Below are 20,547 nucleotides of genomic sequence, written 5' to 3'. Positions count from 1 at the left end.
CCAGCCTGCCTGCTCAGGTAGGCTCTTGAAACCTAGTGGCCTGAGTGTTGACAACGTGACACTCAATGGAATAAACCAAGATTGTTGGACAGCAGGGATACAGGTAAGAAGAGCAAAGCTGTGCATTAAATGTCACATTTGGACAACCAGGTCCTCAAGTGCTCCCTGAGGGCCTAATATAGAGCAATTTGAGACCATCCAACTGCCCCTCCTGGAATAAAAGCTCAAAGGAAAGAGATGGCAACAGGAAGTGAGCCAAGTTTTCTTTAATATGATGTATTGAGCTGTGTCCTTTATAAACAGAGCCCCTCCCTTTACTGCAATTACCATTTACTCTCCCCAACTTACAGGGCCAGGCACAAATGCCAGAAGAAAGAGAAACAGAAACCACCTCCAGGGCCAGGTATGGGCCATGGGAGGTTTACAGGGCTCTCTCTCTGATTCAAGTCCCTTCCTTTTCATACATCTTCTTAAGAAAGCTGGGGCACCAGCCTTCTCAGAGAGTGGATCCATTACCTCACACCCAGCCTTGGAACAAGACTCTGCCAGAAAATATGTGGCCCCACCAGAGATTCTAATGCTTTAGAGGATGATTTGCATAGCTTGTCACAGAAGAATCTTTATGGAATATGTGCAGTGCCCAGGCCTACAGTGTCAAGACCTGGATCATAAGAAGGAACACAGATGAGGGATTTGGGGGGGCAATGCAGGGAGGAGTTTCTGTGTTTGATGATAAGGGAGGACTGAGGAGAGAGCGGCCTGGGTATGTACATGAAGAGACAGCATCAGACTCCAGTCTGCGGCATGGCCAGGAGCCAGGAGAGTGTGCGCTGCACCAGCAGGACGGCCGCCAGGGGGAGATGCCTCAGGGTGGCCCTGCTAGAGCTTGAGAGGGCCTGAAGCCTGCAGGGGTCTTGTCCTGGGGCTCCACTTTGCCTCCCGAGGACTCCAAGCAGGGCCCCCGGGGAGTAGGGATGATGTCTGGAATCCAGCCTGTTGTGTTTTCCACCACCTCCTGCAAGAGAGGGGGAAAAGCAAGGTAAAGGTAAAGGATCTCCCTTTTCTTTCCTGAGATCATCCCCAGTCCTCACAGAGCTCACAGGCTAACCATGAGGCTCTGATCACATCTGCAACCCAGGACAGCAACAACCCACCTTTCCGCTTTCTCAGCACCCTGTTCCCTGACCCAGTGTTCCCACCATTGCCATTCACGTCCCTCATTCTTTCTCTTTTCCTGCTTCTACCCAACACCATCCCCCATCCCCCATCTCTAACTCTACAGGGTGGTCTCTCCTGGGACACTCACATCAATGGTCTTTATTATCACTGTCTGCTGGGCCTCCTTGCAGGCTTTCTCAGCTTTCTTAATGCTCTCCCGGGTCCACTCGACATTGTTCATGGCCATGATTCCCTCCATGGAGCTGCCGTGGGTGGTAGGATCAGGACAGAGAGAACAGACCGTAGTTTAGAGTTGACTTAGAGCTTCGGCAAAACATGTACCCTCATTTTTGTCAGAATCAATTCCATGTCAGCAAAAGCCATAACTAATGTCTTACAATACAAAGAGACAATTATAATGAGTTTGACAAGAGAAATACCAGAACTCAGAGAGAAAAGATCAACATTTAGTCCTCATCACAGTTTGGAGGCTGCAAGTCCAAGATCAAGATCCAGGTGCTGGCTGGGCACAGTGGCTCACGCCTGTAATCCCAGCACTTTGGGAGGCTGAACTCAGAGATGAGAGTTCAGAGGGAGAACTCAGAGATGAGAATTTTAAAACATTAAAAAGCAGATCTTCTGACTCTTTAGGAAGTGGTTCTTCCTCTGGAGGGCATGGAGTGAGACAGGTTCCCTGATGTCACTTTATTGCCTCCTTCTTGGAGGCAATTTTATTGCCCTGAAATTGTATGTGAAATAGATTGCATTTGCACAGATGGACATTTTTTTCATGCAAAAACATTTCATAGTTCTCATAAGAACCTCAGAGAGGATCCTTACCCCAAAGTAATGACAGGTCATGACTTGAAAGTAAACAGTCTTTGGCTGAGTCAAGTAGTGTATGCGAAAAAAGGCAGACAAAGAATTTGTAAATAAAGGATCTCACTTTTAGGGTTCAGATTTATCTCTTCCTCTGAATGACCTTGCTGATATGGGAAAAGAAGTCCCACAAAAATTCCTGTCTTGTGCCAGAGCTTTCAGAGTTAGATACTGATGGGAACAGGAGCAAGGTGGGCAGGAGCTGGTCAGGCAGCCCCCGAAGGAATCCTGGCCCACCAACTTAGGAGGTAGTGGGTAGGCCTTCTTTTCTTCCTCCCCCAGTCCTCCCCAAGGTCCCTCCCCCACACACGAGGTCTTATATTTCAGGATGACTCACTCTGATGCCTCCTCCCCCAGCTCGTGGGCCACGTAGATAATGTCAGGTACCCCATGCAGCTGGAGATGTTATTTCGGGGATAGTAGAAGAGGAAGATGAGGCACATCTCATTAATGGTGCTGGGGCCTCCCTGGAGGAAATAGACAAAGACAGAGAGACAGAGATGCAAAGGCATGCAGAGAGAGGAGAACAAAGCAAACAGAAAATAGTTGAAGTGGTTATCTTACCAGTGCTGCCATTCTCCTTTTCCCTTAAGGTAGAGCCAGCTCACTCCCCTATTTGCTGCTCTGTTTTCATTGGCGGACAATTATTGATATTATTTCCAAAAAACCATTCCATATATCTGCCCGGTGCTCAGCTTCACTGCCACTATCCTGATTTGGGCTAGATCATCTGCCTCTCAACTAGTGTCAGTTACTCATCTGTTCTAATTGCAATCCGACCTCTGTAGAGCTGCCAGACAAGTTGTTTACAATTGAGCTTGCATCCTGCCATTTGCCTATTCTGAAACCTCCAGTGGCTCCCAATAGTCCATTAAACAATAGTCAGTCATCACTAAACCAATTATTTGATTCTATCTAATAAATTCCAACCTATTCATTCATTCCATTTACTTACCTGGCAAATATTTACAGAGTTAGCCCTGCTGTCCTGGAGATATAGGTAAGTCAGGCTCACCCCTGCTTTAAGGACTGTTTCCAAGTTTATCATCCTCATCCTCATTCCATTCCTTCAGATATCTTTTCCCAATTTTTAACTTCCAGCCAAACTTCTTCATGTGCACCCCATGCTTTCCTTATATACAGCTTTCTCCGTTTTTTCCTTCTCCGGAGTTCCTCTTCTCTATGTGTCTAAAACAGGACTCATTCACCTATGACACATGTTCAGTTCACTGTAGTAGGATCTCGTGATTCTTTCCTGTGAATTTCCCCAGTGGATTATTCCCATTCTTTTTTCATGGTATATATCACTTACTACCTTATATTATAATCATTTGTAGGGCAATATTTTTTTCCTCAGTAGCCTGCAACACCTTTTGAACCCCACAAGCACTGAACCACTTCTGATGCACGGGGGATTTTCTTGTGATCATAGAAACAATAGCCAACTTTAATTGATCATCTACTACAAGTCAGGCAATGATCTAGGTGTTTTGCATGTGTCAACCAACTCTCACAACAATCTTTATGAGGTAGAAAGTAGTATTAATCTTATGCAAATTGGGAAACTGAGATACAAAGAAGTCAAATAACTTGTCTAAAAATGTGCTAAATGATTGTGCTGACATTCAAACCCAGGCAGTGAGGCCCCAGCATCTCTGCTCTTAGTCGCTATAGCATACTATATTTCCATGATCTTGGTGGGCTATTGGCAGAGAACGTGAGAAATCCCTGTTCCTATCTTAGATGCATGGGGTGTGAGAACATGAAAAGCCCTGTGTGGATATGTGATGCCATTGGAGGAAGGAAGGGGCTTCAGTGAAATCACAAGGGTCACTAGATAGCGAAAGCTATGAGTGGGCTCTCCACTGGGGTTATGGTCCATGGTGACCATGGTGGGGAGAGAGGTCACTTACAAATGTCATGAAGTCACGGTCCAGTGTCTGGTAGTGACATTCTACCAGCAATTCATCTCCCTGTTCAGAGTGAAACATGAAGGCTGAGAGTAAGACACAGAGGGACTGGTAGAGCTTGAGAACTTTCTTGGCTGGCAGTAATGACGTATGAAGCTGCTGCCCCCAACTCTTCCGGCCTCCCTCAGACTCTCACCGGCTTGATCTCCACTCGAGAGGGCAAATCTCGAGTCTCCTGCAGATTGAAGTCGTAGGAATCATCTTTACAGATTGTTCGAAGTTGTGTTCCATTCCTAGAGGAAGAGAAGGTGGGAATTCAGAAAAAAAGAGAAGATGAAATAGAGAGGGGTCTGCCAATAAAGATGTAGCATGTGGGTGGGGTCATTCTGTGAGTAGATTATCCACAAAAATAAACAAAAAACTTCTTCCACAGTCTTATTCCAGTTATTTCTACTCTAAAGATAGTTCTAGCTCTTCCTTATTCTCAACTGGGCATAACCATATGCTACAGAATAAATCACTATTCTTAAAATTCATTCCCAACTACAGAAGGGAGAGCTTCAAGGTCTTTCCTCACCTGTATTGCACAGCTTGCAGAGCCTGTCCAGCCAAGTGGGTGTGCAGCAGGTAGCCATACACCTGTATGTCAGGCACGGGGGCTCCATTCATCTGTAACAGGGAAGGGGTGCACCTGATTTGTTAAGGACTCTGTCCTTGACCTGCTGCTTGATTTTCCTCCCTTGATATTTGACACCTTCCTCTGATGACTGACATTTGCCAATGTAGTTCTTAATGAACCTTTCTGGCCCTTCTTCCTTCCCCACTCCCCTTGTTCTCAAAGCCCCGACTCCTTCCCTTCCCTGCAAAAGTCATGTTAGTGAATTTCCTGAGCACCAGGCTGTAATTATTCTCCAAGTCTGGGGCTCAGGCTGTGTGGGCTTGCGAATCAGACCAGATCTGGGATGGGGGGCAAGGAGAGCTTGTTTCCTTCTCAGGAAGGGTGCGCCTCCCAGCTCCACCTCCTCAAACTTCTCCGTCCTACACAGCCCGTAGGACAGGAAGGACTCAGCGCCCGGGGGGATGAAGTGGATGGGAAACGTGAAGAAGCCCAGCTGGAGGACGCCCATGTCATATTTGCGCAGCTGAGAAGTGTAGTGCACGCGAATCCCCGAAGAGTCATACACACCTGGTGCAGAGAGGAAAAGTCAATCACAGGAGGCAGGAGAGCGGGTCACAATGTGGACAGAAAGAGGCCCAGGAAAGCTGGAGGGGGGCTGTGACCACACGGAGTCAGCACGCATCCCACAGTGCGCTCCCAATACCGAAAGAACGAGCCAGCCCCACCAGCCTCCCTTCCTTAAATCCTCTGGGTGCTCACCAGGCAGGTTGTTAAAATTGCTGTAATGAATCTCCAGCCGGATCCACTGAGGGTCCAGGGGAGTCCCAATAGAGACACCCACGTCATCTGGAAACTGGTAGCTCTGTTGGAAGAAGGGACATTTGGCAGCAAGAAGGGCTGGGAACCAGGTGTAGGGACTCGGGGCTCCTGGCTTTGTTTTCTAATTGTCATCCCAGACTTCCCCTATCCCCTGGTCTTCCACCAGCCCAGTGATCTCATTACCCAACCACATGCACCTGCTTAGCCATGTGTTTCCCCCATCACAGGACTCACAGTGCCCCCGACAGCCCAGCCCACGATGACCTGTGAGCAGAGGGAGAAGGCAGGGTCGGCCCCATAGCAGTCGCTGATGCCTGCGGGGAGAACGCTAGCATTGCCACAGGCATACACCAGGATGTGATGCACCATTGTCTCACTGTGGTAGACCAACTTAGGCTCAAACTGGGCGGAAAAAGGAGAGCAGAGCATGATCAAGACCTTCCACATCAAATCCATATTATCTTCCTTCCTTTTGTCAAATAAAACGATACCCATTTCCCTCTTCTCTCTGTTTGCCTCTCTCCCTTTTTCTCTGTTTTTGTTCCCCAAGCTATTATTTTCCCATCCACTCAGTTTGACTCTTCTCTCAACTCCCTCCTCCTTTAAGACTCTTCTGGAGAGCAGACATATGAAATCTAGCCAGGGACATTCCAAGACTTCTGCCTCCCCTTAGTAACCTCCTCAGTTCACTGTATCTGAACATGTAGCCATGCCTTTTCAAATTATCTGTCTAAAGAAAAAAAGTCTCCACACTTGTCACTTATGATTGTGAGATCATACCTTTATTTATTTGATCAAAATTGAAATCACTCAAATATGAAATTGAGTTACCTAGTTTGAGTTCATTCTAGCCAGACTTCACCAACCTCCTGACAGTCCCTGGCCATATCCTCTCCCTGCCTTTACCTCCTCTTGGGCTAAGAAAGCACAATTCTGGGGCCAGGTTGAGGCTCATACTTTGTTCTTTGCAAACAATTATTAATTCGTAACTTTCATCAACATGTCTGTTGCACTGTGGCTTAAATAAAACAGTGCTGGGAGTTACAGTTCTGGGCTCAGGAAATGATGTAGCCATGGCCTCCACCAAGCCCCGCCTGTCCCCCTGTTCTTGCAACTACTTCCCTCTTGCTTCCTCCAAGAAATTTTCCAGACTTCATCATCTGGGGTTGACCACACCCCCTGCTCCGCTCCAGCACCCTTCCCTGCCTTGACAATGCCCCCCATCTGGTCCACCATACCTTGTAAATGTGATGTTTCTCGCTAACAATGGGGAGAGGAAGAAAGGTGCAGGCGTACGTGGTGTCATCCTCTGGAATGAGGAACTGTGGAAGGGTGCACAGAAGCTGAGCCAGATGACAGTGAGGCTCCAAAGAAATAGGGTAAGGGCCAGGCCAGGGAAGGGGTTTCATGTTAGGGTCAGACTGGCAGTCCTTAGGGGACAGAGAAGAGTCAGAGTAATCTCCACCCAAGGGATGTACTGAATACTGGGTGCTAGAGGCGGGATCTGGGTTGAGTGGGGAAAGGAGAAGGGAGCTGGAGGCTGCTGGGTGGGACCAAGGCATCTTACATCTGTGATCTCCAAGTCATGAATGATGGTGTCCTCGGGGACATCCAGATCGTCAGGGTGGACGACTTGTAGCAGAAAGATGGACTTGACAAAAGTACGCTCCGGATCCAGCTTCGGAGTGTCATCCAGGCCGTAGGCGGCCAGCGCCCTCACAGTGTCACTCTGCGGGGTGCCATGAGCATTGTGCTGCTGCCACCTCCGAGCAGCACTCTGCATATCCCTGCACCCAAGGACCTACACAAGGTACTTGCTCATATCTACGTGGTGGAATGGAAAGAGCTTCACACTAGGAGTGAGAACTGGTCAGGTTCTATTTCTGCCTCTGAGGCTCACTTGCTGGTGATCTTGAGCAAGTCACATTCTCTCTTGCATGCCCTCTCTAAGCCTGTGTCCACATCTGTAAAATGAAAGGACTGAATTAAACTCTTAAATCCTAATGCCCTAAAGGTCAACGAAACTGGTTAGAATTCTTCAAGAGGAGAACCCTGGGGTGGGTGGGCAGTAGGTGAATCAGTGGGAGGCCACCCTGCGGAAGGCTTGTGGATTTCAGCAGGTGGCACAATTGGAATATTACCTGAGAAGGCTGCGAGGAATAGAAGTCCTGGGAATGATGACTAGCTGCCTGACTGGGGGCAACTACCTCTCCAGAAGGAAAACCTGCTTGTGATTAAATGCTTTTCTCTGCTCGCTATCTTACCGTAATATCCAGGTCATGCGGGTCGCAGGAGCGGAAGGGCCTGGAAAAGCGCATGGTGGTGTAGACAGCATCTTCTGTCAGCCCCAGCAGCTCAGCATCCTGGCTCCCATCCTCCTTCAGAGTGTCTCTGTTTACCAAGTGCTGATCCTTGGGTCCAGTGAAGGTCAAGAAGTAAGAACTAGGAGCTTCAAATTTCATGCTTTGGAGCAGTAGCTGTCCCTTCAGCTCCCCTAGGATACTAGAGTAGCAGAACCCAGGTGTTCTCTATTATGTAGTTTTCTCCTTGGGCAGAGCATGGGCTGAAGAACATGGCAGAGCACCCTTTTATGGATAATGGAGTTTCACCACCTGACCTTGCTTTACTTCTCCCATTTCAAATCTCATCTCCATAAAGTCTAATATTCCTGCATCCCTAATACTTGAAGGCTCACATATTATCTGAAGTATGCGTGACATTCATTTTCTCTCATGTGACTCTTCATGTAACTCTTTCTCAAACAGCTTTGAATTTTCCCCAGTGACCTGCATTTAGTGGGCTATCAGCAAGTAAGGGGTGCAAAAGTATCTCACAATTTAATGGTTTCATTCTCTCAGCAGTCTTAGAGACATGCAGTATAGAAGACCTAGATTTCAAACTCTACAGTGGATTATTTCTGTAGGGAAACAACCAGCATTCAGCTGGCATTCTGGGAGTGTGTTTAGATATCCTTGGGGAATGTGGATTGTTTCTGGACAGGAAACCAACCTCAACCCAACAAAGCCCCTCATCCTTGGAAGCAAGTCACCCTCAGACTTACCGAGAAATAGACATTGCCATTAGGCAAGACTCCTCCAACAACCAGATCACTTCCCACGTTGGTGTAGCGATTTGTGACACCTAAGCCCACCCAGCCAGCTGTCCGGACCTGGAGCTCAAAACTGATGATTTCAGCCTCAAGATCAAAGTCCCAACGCAGGAAAATGACATTGGAAGGATCTAGGAACCTGGAATAGCGCAGGCGAGACGTGGGGCCAAGGCGATTACTTTGTAAGGGGCTGCCAGGGCCAAAAGTGGAAAAAGCCTGAAGAGAAGGTCATGAGCCATGGCTCCTGCGATGGAGCATCTCCCCTGCAGAGGAACATTGGAGAGCTTCGGAGTTTTATGTCCTACCTGGGCCAGGCACCATGCCATGGGGGAGGGCCAGGCTGGGGCACTTCTGATCTGATTATCCTCTGGGTTCGGAGCCGTGCCCCTTACATAACTCTGGAGGTCAGAGGTGCCCGGAGAGGATACAGGGCAGGTTGCTTTCACTCTGAAGCGGGGGCCTGGCAGAAAATTCTCAGGATTGAGTCATTTAGACTTTCCACCCTGACTCCATGCCAGCGTCCTGCCAGTGGGGACCCTGCAGAATCAAGAAAGTTTAGTTTCTTTTTCTCCCCCTCCCTTCCTGCCCTCCTCTTCCATCTTCTATCCTGGGATGTCTTTACAGGACATTCTGCCTCTGGAATATGCCCCTACCCCACGTTTTGTGGGCATTTTCCATTTTGTCTATGTATAGAACTGCAGTACTAGCAGGGATGTGGGACCGCTTGTAAACCTAGTCTTTTAGTTTCCCAGTGCAGTGCAGGAAGGAGGAAAGTTGCTGGCAGGGACTGCGGGGAAGGCTGTGATTTCCATCTGCTGGAGGAGGCTTTGCTACTAATCCCTAGAAGGACACAGAGAGGAGGGATAATCAGCTTCTCAGATGGTTGAGTCTGGGGCAGCTTTGGTTTTCTGCACACTCCTGGGGAGGAGCAGGAAGCAAGGGGAGGTGAGGGGAAGAAGAGGGAGAAGATGAGAAATAAACATGAGTTTGCCTTTGGGATGCTTTGTGCTTTCCCTTCCGGCCATCAATTACCTTTAAGAGAAATTAGTTTAATGGCTCCATGGCAGGCTGAACTTGCCCGATTGAGCACATTAGTATTATGCAAACAATGTAAGCAACACAGAAGGAAGGTTAGAATATTACAACACCAGAATAGAAAAGAACTTTAGAGCCACTTAGTTTTCCAAAAATTCCAATCCAGTTAATTTCTAGATGATGTGAAACGGGAGCTCCAAAGGATAACAAGAGTGGTGCTTGATACTCCTTGAGTCAATGGCGGGTCATGGTCCCTGACCATAATTTCCTTAGGCCACAGACACCCCACAGGTACCAGATCCCTGCCATGCATTTCCACATGGCTTGTCCTGGAGGAGGAATTTAGTGACATTTGTTGGATGCTTCTTAGGGAAGAAATCAAAGTCTGACTCTAACTCCACAGTATTTCCCCCCTGGAGACTGACACAGCTGACCTAGGGCTAGAAGTCACCTCATCTGACTCCCGGTTGCTGGCTCTCCATTTGACAACGGAGAAGACGTGGGCCCTGAGGGCCTCTCCCATACAGACTGGACCTCACATCTCCACAGAGGAATTCAGCTCAGGTGTGGGTGTACGGATGCCAGTGCGATCTGCGTACAGCTTCTCATTGCAGACACAGTCTTTGTGTTAGCTACTGAGCTCCTCAAAGCTGGTAAGGACTCAGCTAAACTTGTTTGCTGCTGCTGTGAGCACTTGAGTAGTAACTGGGGTGGGTGAGGGAGAAAACAAATGCCCCAAGGGAGCAGTCACAGCCCCTAACTCTACGACTGACAGAGAAGGTAGGGAGCTAGGCAGCCACCTGGAAGCAAGAGGCGTATCTTGGCCCAGGACCAGAGCTGAGCCAAGAGGTGAGGAGAGGTCGGAGCCTGGGAGGCACTGACCTTGAGGAGTAATAACACCAGAGAGATAACAGGTGCACGGAGACACTCTGATCCCAATCTCACTTGAGGATTAAGGGAGAGGGCAGCAGGGAGACAGGATAGCCAGTCCTGTAAATTGAGACGGGCCCAGATTCCCTTATCCTGCAATGTGTCGTGCTGGCCAGAGCACCCTCCTCAGCAAAGAGGCAAGGTACTCATGAAAGAGCTGGGAGCAGCAACTGCAGACTCAGGGGGTCTCTTCTCCCGGACCCTTATCTGGCTTCCACCCCAGGAAGCCAGGCCATTGCTACACCTACGTGGGGCTCTCTAGGGAGATGGGGCTGGGGTTGACCCTGCTTCCTTTCTGCATTTATCAAGTGCCTGTGACAGGAAAGACACCGCAGGAGGGACACTGACCTGAGGGCAGTGCAGTCCCAGTTCTTGAAATAGTGAAGTTCAGCTTCTAAACTCCTCTGTGCCTCCTTCTTGCTCTCTGTAAAATGCTGAGGTTGGAGAGATGGTGGATACAGGGCCTTTTAAGTCGAATTTCCCAGATGATTGGTTTCCAAGCTTTCTGAAAAATGAGGCCTCTTGTTAATGTTGAAAAATAGGTGGATCTCATTCTTTTTTATGACTGAACTTAAAAAATGTAATTGGACTGTTGTAACTCAAAGGATAAATGCTTTTTATTTATTTATTTATTTATTTATTTATTTATTTATTTATTGAGACAAGGTCTCAGCTTGTCACCTAGGCTGGATTGCAGTGGCATAATCATGGCTCACTGTAGCCTGGACCTCTCAGGTTCAGGCGACCCTCCTGCCTCAGCCTCCTGAGTAGCTGGGATTGTAGGTGTACACCACTATGGCCAGCTAATTTTTGTATTTTTTGTAGAGACAGCGCTTCACCATGTTGCCCAAACTGGTCTCAAACTCCTGGGCTCAAGCGATCCACCTGCCTCCGCCTTTCAAACTGTTGGAATTACAGGCGTGAGCCACCGTACCCGGCCTAGGCTAAATGCTTGATGGGCTTATTTTACATTGCATGCCTGTATCAAAATATCTCATGTACCCCACACCTACTATGTACCCATAACATTTTTAAAAAATAATTTTAAAAATTAAAAAAATTATGAAAATTTAAGCTTTTTAAAAAAATTATACTTCAAGTTCTAGGGTACATAATCTCGGTTGAGTACTAAGTGAATGGTAATTAAAGACTGAAGTTACTACCACTTGTCATATTTTAATTGAATTTAAAATTTACCATTGCAATCACAGAAGTCAACTCTCACTGAAAGCTTGGTCTGTGCCAAGCTCTATTCTAAAATGTATTGACCCTCCATTGATAGTTTTTGTTATTATTTCCATCCTATGGATGAAGTTGCAGAAGCCCAAGGTCACACTGCTGGGTAGTGGCAGTGTTATGAGTTATTGGGAAAATATAACTAAACCCATTATTGAGTTTCAGTAAAATAATTGAATATTTAATACTTATATGAATTAATCAAATATAATTAAATATATTTCATAAGTAATTAAATATTATTAGAAATGATTCAAGGAGAAAAAAATTCCCCATCCCAGAAAACCTCTCTACAAAGGTAGTTGATAACAAAAATAGTTTTAAAATCTTTTTTTTTTTTTTTTTTTTTTTGAGATGGAGTCTCGCTCTATCGCCCGGACTGGAGTGCAGTGGTGTGATCTCAACTCACTGCAGTGTTTGCCTCCCAGGTTCAAGCGATTCTCCTGTCTCAGCTTCCGGAGTAGCTGGGATTACAGGTGCCCGCCACCACGCATGGTTAATTTTTATACTTTTAGTAAAGACAGGGTTTTATCATATTGATCATGCTGGTCTCAAATTCCTGACCTTAAGTGATCCACCCACGTTGGCCTCCCAAAGTGCTGGGATTACAGGCGTGAGCCACTGTGCCTGACCAAAAATCTTTTTTTTTTTTAACTTATTTTAAGTTCAGGGGTACATATATGTGCAGGCTTGTTATATAGGTAAACTTGTTTCCTGGGGGGTAGTTGTACAGATTATTTTGTCACCCAGGTATTAAACTAGTTATTATTGGATAAACATTAAGCCAGAATGTGATGCAAGTTAATGCCAACCTGCAAAGAGATTGTGAAAACAGAAAGAAATGTCCTCTGCTGTACAGCCTAGCAGATACAACCTACTACATACATGTTCTCAAGATAAACAGCATCTACTCCTCAAGTTAAGAGGACTTGACAGGCTAAGGCAGGTGGATCACTTGAGGTCAGGAGTTGGAGACCAGCCTGGCCAACATGGTGAAACCCTATCTCTACTAAAAATACAACAAAATTAGCTGGGCATGGTGGCATGTGCTTGTAATCCCAGCTACCTGGGAGACTGAGGCAGGACAATTGCTTGAACCAGGGAGACACAGGTTGCAGTGAGCTGAGATGGTGCCACTGCACTTCAACCTGGGTGTCAGAGCAAGTCTCCATCTCAAAATAAATAAATAAATAATAAATAAATAAATGTAAGACCTCAAACTACAAAAATTCTAGAAGAAACCAGGAAATGCCCTTCTTGAAATTGGCCTTGGCAAATAATGTTTTGCTAAGTCCCCCAAAGCAATTACAACAAAAATTAAAATTGACAAGTGAGACCTAATTAAACTAAAGAGGTTCTGCACAGTGAAAGAAACTATCAACAGAATAGACAACCTACAGATTGGAAGAAAACATTCACAAGCTATACATCCAAAAAAAATCAAATATCCAGATTCGATAAGGAATTTAAATAAGTTAAGAAGCAATAAATCAAATAACCCCATTAAAAAATAGGCAAAGGAGATGAATAGACAGTTCTCGAAAGAAAACATACGAGCAGCCGACAAACATGAAAAGTGCTCATCATCACTAATCATCAGAGAAAGGCCAATCAAAACCACAACGCAATAGCATCTCACACAAGTCAGAATGAACATTATTGAAAAGTCAAAAAAGCAACAAATGCTGGTGAAGCTGCAGAGAAAAGGAAATGCTTATACATTGTTGGTAGCAATGTAAACTAGTTCAGCCACTGTGGAGAATAGTTTGGGGATTTCTCAAAGGACTTAAAACAGACCTACTATTCGACCCAGCGATCCCATTTGGGTAATTATATTACCCAAAGGAATATAAATCATTCTACCAAAAAGACACATGCACTCATATGTTCATCTCTATGCTGGCCACAGTAGCAAAGACCTAGGTGCCCATCAATGGCAGACTGGATAAAGAAAATGTGGTATATATACACCATGGAATGCTATGCATCCATAAAAAAGAATAAAAGCATGTCCTTTGCAGCAACATGGTTGGATCTGGAGGCCATTATCTTAAGCAAATTAATGCAAGAGTAGAAAATAAAATATGCATGTTCACTGTTATAAGTGGGAGCTAAACATTGAGCACACATAGACATAAACTTGGGAACAATGGACATTGTGGACTACTAGAGAGGGAGGGAGGAAAGCGGATGTGGGTTGAAAAACTCCCTATCTAGTACTATGCTCACTACCTGGGTGCAATATTCCCACGTAACAAACCAACACATGTAGCCCCTGTATTTAAAATAAAAGTTGAGATTTTAAAAAAGTATTGAAGTATAGTTTTTCAATAAGCATTTAAGTGACTTCTCTCTGCTGAATTTACTAACTTTAAAATCTGAGAAAATGTCATTGCCACACCACCAAATAAAATTATTTCGAATTTACCTTGTGAAAAATTACAACTTCTAAGAAAAAAATTTGAATTTTTACTATTTGTATGAACAAAATACATTACATGCTTGCCAATAGTTATCATCTAGCAGTACTCAGATAGATTAACTATTTAACTAACTGGGTGTCTACAACAGAAACGGTCACTAAAGAGTCCAATTACAGCAAATTCTCAACTACCCTTATAAATGAATTAAATTACAGTCTGTGAAAGGAATGAAGATCTTACTAGACCACTGTTGGTGGTTTAGTTACCCAATTTGAGGTTAAATTTATTTCTTTAAAATTTGAAAATGGTAGAAAATAAGAAACTATGGGCAAGAGATAAAAATTAAGTTTCTAAGACAATGTTGCTGATTTGCAAAGAGATTCACCAAACTATAAGTAAATAAAAGATAATTACTTCTTTTTAATTATCTACTAATTCACAGCTAATTCCTAATGCTCTTTCTACATACATATATATGCCAATATATATGTATGTGTATAATACAAGCGTATAAAACAAATAATTATTTCACAAAAGTCAGCTGGTAAAATGGCCTAATTTTTGAAATCTGAATTTATACAACAATTAAAGTAGATATGACTTTATACCATTGAAAGGATTTTTTTAACCTTGTGAACAGTATTCACCAAGAGTTTCCTTTACCTTACACATGCTAGGTATAAAAATGTATGATTTAATATTTACAAAACTTTTCAGAAAATGTACTATTTGTTTGCCACTTGTAAATAACATTTAATTATCCTTCACAATAGTCCTGTGAAGCATAAAGAGTTATGAATTATGCATAAATATAATTAGATAAGGGCCTATGTAATGAGAAGTCCAACTACCAATAAATGTACTTGTCAACCTGACTATAATACCCTGTGTCTATTTTTCACTTATGCCTGTCTATTACCTATTAAAGAATCTGTCTATTAGAAGCTATCCTTTTAATATTCCCCCCAAAAAATGTATTGTTGAAACAGAAAAGCAGCCATTTAATATGGGAAAATGCCCATCCATTCAAAACTTCGATAATGAGAAATGATTTTGTTAGCATTGTGCCATTTTCTTACATTTAGCAAGGAAAAAGAAAACTATTCAAATAAGAATAAAGCCTACAAATGAATGCATTCCTCTTCTCCACACAAAAAAAATATTGTGGAATTCTAAGACTGGTAAGTGAATATGGCCACTTAAGAGAGCTGTTTATTCTCCCTTGTCTCTGTCACCCTCTCAATTAACCGATACATGGATACGATACTTATTCAACTTTTAGATGTTTACTAGATAGAGTGTGACTTTCAAGAAATATGTGACGTATTTCCTCTTCACTTCCTCCAGATTTTACTGCTTTTCTTTCCTTTATTATTTCTTCATTTAAAACATTCTCAGAGAACAAAAAGCATGAGCTCAAAAATTCACTTGGAGTTCTGAAGGCAGAGAGAGGAGAATATTCCTTTATCATTCAGATTTATGCAACCAAGCAGAAACATAGCCTGAATTTATGGCCTAAATCCCATTATTTCAGGGCTTCTGAGGAGGAGAACAGAAATGGAGCTAATGGAGAGGTAGGGGCTTAGACACAGGTGAGCCTGAGGAAGCGTTCATAATGGGCTAATATGTATTAGGGCTTCAGGGTCGGTGGGAGGCCCTTGAGCTTACGCACACATCCAGCGTTCCCTGTTGGGAGCTAATATTAAGGAGTCCATAAACAGATAAATGGCGTTTGGTGGACTTAACAAATCCTGACATGAATTAGCAGTTAGCTAATCTGAGGAGGAAGTACAGAATACTAGAAAACTCTACGCAATTACTTGTATAATTAGTCACATAGGGGTATGGCAACTTTAACACTGTTTTGCTAATTTGGGGGTTTTATTCATTTTCTGCAATAGGTGTTTATTAATTCTGAAATCAGGGGGAAATACTTCAATAGCAAAGCATCTTTATATAGAAGTTGGTTACTAAAATGTTGTTAAACTGTACTTGTCTTATGATTATTATATTTATAGACCTCTATCCAAAGAAGTACAATACTATTGTTTAAAAAGATCTTCTCTATATTTTATATTTAAGGGCTTCTCTTTCAGTCAGGCTGGGTAAGGCATAGGTGCCTCAAACTTGAGAAGGAGTAACATATATAGGCAAATTCAGTTAGAATCTTTGGCTCTCTGACTTACGAGTTATCAATTATTTTGTGGACATGAAAATAGTTCCCACTCTGATTGAAGAAAGATAAACGCAGGTGCTATGTTTGAATGTTTGTGTCCCCCCTGACATTTACATTGAAATTTAATCCAATATTAAGAGGTGGAGCCTTCAGGAGGTGATTAGACCATGTGGGGTCTACCCTCCTGGGAGGATTAGAGCCTCATATAAAGGCTCTTGGGAACTAGCTAGTCCCTTGTTTGCCTTCTGCCTGCTACCATGTGAGGATGCAGCCAAAAGACCTTCACCAGACACTGAATGCTGGCGTCTTCATTTTGGACTTTACAGTCTTCAGAACAGTAGGAAATAATTTTCTTTTGTTAATGAATTACCCAGTCTCAGCTATTTTGTTGTAGCAGCACAAATAGACAAAGAGAAGTGTGAAAAAAAAATGGTGATCTAGATTACCAATCATTCCTTGTCAAAGACATAAGTGAAATTACAATTTATTGAGTGCCTACTGTGTGCTAAGTACTATGCTACATGGCTTACATAAGTCATTTTATTTATTCCCAACAATCCAGAGAAATATTATTGATCTCATTTTAGAGATAAAGAAAGTGGGACCAGAAAGGTTTGATTACTTAATTATTGGCTTAAGGACACATAGCTAGTAGCTGTTGAAGTTGGAATCATTGATTGATCCCAAATCCGTGCTCTTTGTACTACACTACAGTGGACAATTGGATTCTATTCCAACTGTTACAGTCAGTGACTTCAAATCAAAGCTTTTTTCTACCCTGATTTCCTATTTCACAAAACCAGTTTTATGATTTATAAAATCTCTCTGTTCCTGGAGTGAATACACAAAGAGGAGAGTTGCAAATTCTAAGAAGTCTTCAAAGTCTCATCAGTGCAGTAACTAGTGTTCATCTCTGTGCACAAAAATAGGCTCTACCTTGTTTTTGTCAGATCCTGTCCTATCAATAGGCATTTATCTTTAAAGATCATAGCTTTTCAAAGTTGATAGAGGTATTTATAGAGGATCTTTCTTACTAAATACCACATGAAAGGCAAATAAAATCTTGAGACCCTAAACTCACTATGCCAAAGGGCACAGTTAAGCTTCAGAACTGAGTCGTGCAAAACCGTCTCCCATTTTGTTCTTAAATAGTAGCTGTGAAGATAGGATGCCACATGTCTTCCCAGGGAGCCCACCTCACAATCTTCTCACAAGAAAATTCCTTGTGGGCCGCAAGATCTTTATCCTAAAAGAGAGTTCTGTTGAATTCCACCCTGACGATGTAAATCAGCAGCTTATTGTTACAGGTATGGATAAAGACTGAACTAAGAGTCATTCCCCCCTCACCTGAGACAAATGCGTATCTGATTGTGTCCTGTATTCTATGTTTATCTTATGTAAAAATGCAGATTCGCTGAGTGGAGAGGAATGCGTAGTTGACCATTCCTCTACCCCTCTTTTCAGATGCAAAATGTGAATATAGTGAATGCTAATCAAGGCCTCAAAAGAATACACCCACTTGCCTTATTGATCTACCATCCCCCTTTTGCTTTCCTCTTTCCCCTTCTTTCCCCTTTAATTATTGAAGTACCAAACCCTCTTTGGAAAAAGTATAGGCCACTGATCCTACTGTGGCTTGTGTCTCTTTTTCCCTGGGTATGTTCTCAATTGCAGCAAAATAAACTTCTAAATTGACGGAAACGTGCCTCAGTCATTGTTCTTTGGTTTTACAAGAACAACTTTCTCTCCAAATCCTAACATATTGTTAGAGTTTGAGGAGGTTAAAAAATGACACTCTTATTGGTACAATAATTGATAGAAAGAAATTATTTAGGCAGGTAGTGAGGGCAAGAGAGTCCTTGACGGAGCTTCCCTTCTAACAAAAAGCAGCCAAAGAAATGATTTTTTTTCTTTTTTTCTTTTTCTTTTCTTTTCTTTTCTTTTTTTTTGAGACAGAGTCTCACTGTTGCCCAGGCTGGAGTGCAGTGGTGTGATCTTGATTCGTTGCAACCTCCACCTCCTGGGTTCCAACAATTCTCCTGCCTCAGTCTCCCAAGTAGCTGGGACTATTGGCACATGCCACCACTCCTGGCTAATTTTTTTGTATTTTTAGTAGAGATGGAGTTTCACCATGTTAGCCAGGATGGTCCTAATCTCCTGACCTCGTGATTTGCCTGCCTCAGCCTCCCAAAGTGCTGGGATTACAGGCATGAGCCACCGCACCTGGCTGTTTGGACGAACGGAGGCAAGATGGCGCACTTCCGGGTTCTTCATCTCCCCCAACTTTTCCCGCGCGCGCGAAAATGCAGCCGACACCCGGGAAGGTGCAGACCAACTGGGCATGCGCCAGGTGACGTCAATCTGAAGAGACCAAGATTTACCTGGTCGCACCTGCGGAACGCCCCCGGACACGCCCGTGCCCCGCCTATCGCCCTCCCACTCCCAGAAAAGCCGCTCCGGACCAGTGCCACGCGCGGACTTCCCAGCTTCCCCACTGCGGTCGGGACTGCCGGAACTCCGTCCGAGGGCAGCATGGAGAACTCTGTGGGCCTCAGTTGCCGGAGGCCAACAGACCTCTCCTTACCCACCTTCTTCCCCTGAAGCTAGGTGACCAAAATAAACTTGCAGTTTTGCTCCTACCCTTGCCTAGTCGCTGGTTCCTTTGCGCCCGCTCTAGTGGTCTTAGAAAAACAAGTCACTGGCCTCATTTTTTTTTTTTTTTTCCTAACAAAGCATACAGAAATATTAAGCTGGAAACTTGCATGGGGGGATGCCTGCAGCTACACCAAAAGAAAAGGTGTACCTGGGGGCCAGGCATGTCCACCATGGAAGCTCCATCTTCCCTTTTTTGTTAGCACATGTACAGTAAGAAAGAAATGGGCAGCATGGTGCAGCTCAGGCCAGAGAGAGTAGCTACTTGTCCTCACTCAAAATAACATATTCTGAATTTAGATTTTCTTTCACCTGTCACCGTTACTGTCCTGGCATCACATTCCTTGGATTTTCTGAATGCCTTATTGCATTCCACACAAAAATGATGTGTTCTCCAACCAAGGAGGTCACCTCACAGTGCTAGTGGAGTCTTATGGATAGTGCTAATGCTCAAGGAATCCAGTGACCTTGCCATGTTTCACCATCTAGGATCAGCTGGTCTTATACAATATCACTATGATCTATTGAAATCTTAGGACCAGCTCAAGTTGGGAGACATCTTTAGAGGCTCGGGTGCTCCTCTGAAAAATGGCCTCCAAACCATTTTTCTCCCAAACGAAAATTTCAGTTAATAAAATACGTGAAGATGAAGCTCTCACAGTTGCACTTAATAATTCACACTCAAAATTTAGCTTCTCAACACTGCAAACGAGGCATTACTGATTTAGGGGTTTTAGAGCCCTGGAGAGATCAAGTCTTCCTACTGGAACTTCTGCTTCCTGCGGGGGTTCTCTTCTTCCCTAGCTGGGCTGAAAGACCCCGGTAGTCCACTTGTAGCAGCCACAGGCTGAACTCTCTAAAATCTGTTCTTGTTTTTGTTTTTTTAAATACTCAGTCAACTGGCCAGAAAAACACCCCCCCCCACGTAAAACTATCAATTAAAACTCTCAGGAGGTAACAGACTGCAGGGTGAAGTGAAAAGAGAAGGAAGGAAGGGAGGAAAATACTCTAGAGTGAGAAAGTGAGTTCCTGGGCAACTAGCTTTATATAAAAGGCAAGTATGTACTAGGAAAATCTGTCATTGATTTCCCATTTATCTGCTGTGCCATAAACCTCAGTCAACTCTTATAGTAACTCTTCATGTCTCCAGCAAACACCCAGAATCCTGCAAAATGAATGACCAGAATCCATCTACGGCATTGAGAGCTGTGAGGGCGAGGAGAAGTTAGTGTAACACCTCCCTCTCACCTTTTCCCTCCCCTACACTTCTATTTAGATTACTCTTTATTAGACTTTCTTTTTGCAATCAGCATAGTCATGTGCCAAAATCACACATCGTCTCATGGCTGTGGGGTGGTCTTTATTTTATGTCAGTTACCAATTCGTTACAGAGAACATAATTCCCACTTCATAAACTTCAGTTATCTAAGGAATTTTGGGTTTTCCATTCTTATCTAGAAGGCAAGAAGGGTTGTTATGAATAATCACAGTGAAAATATGTACAAGTAAAACTGCTCAAGCACCCATTCTGTTTAGCAGAAGTGAGACAGGTATGCAGTGAAGTGAGACAGGTAGCAGAAGTGAGACAAGTGAGACAGGGG

At 44.0% G+C, this 20,547-nt stretch overlaps 1 protein-coding gene across 1 annotated transcript; it reads right to left on the bottom strand.

The window, feature by feature from the left end:
- Positions 1-324: 324 nt before the first annotated feature.
- LOC117072770 (putative DBH-like monooxygenase protein 2) lies at positions 325-8,733 on the bottom strand. The gene is given in 16 exon segments (XM_033193171.1): positions 325-895; positions 898-1,015; positions 1,307-1,421; positions 2,375-2,423; positions 2,426-2,504; positions 3,951-4,010; positions 4,144-4,240; positions 4,525-4,616; positions 4,967-5,133; positions 5,326-5,428; positions 5,620-5,787; positions 6,624-6,707; positions 6,953-7,114; positions 7,650-7,796; positions 8,447-8,691; positions 8,694-8,733. Coding segments are annotated over 16 exon segments (1,836 nt in total). The 3' UTR covers positions 325-785.
- Positions 8,734-20,547: the final 11,814 nt, after the last annotated feature.

The sequence above is a fragment of the Trachypithecus francoisi genome, unplaced genomic scaffold, assembly GCF_009764315.1.
Source record: "Trachypithecus francoisi isolate TF-2019V2 unplaced genomic scaffold, Tfra_2.0 Lachesis_group4, whole genome shotgun sequence".
NCBI lineage: Eukaryota > Metazoa > Chordata > Mammalia > Primates > Cercopithecidae > Trachypithecus > Trachypithecus francoisi.
The sequence above is the reverse complement of the archived record's forward strand: the minus strand, read 5'-3'. Positions and strand labels throughout refer to the sequence as shown.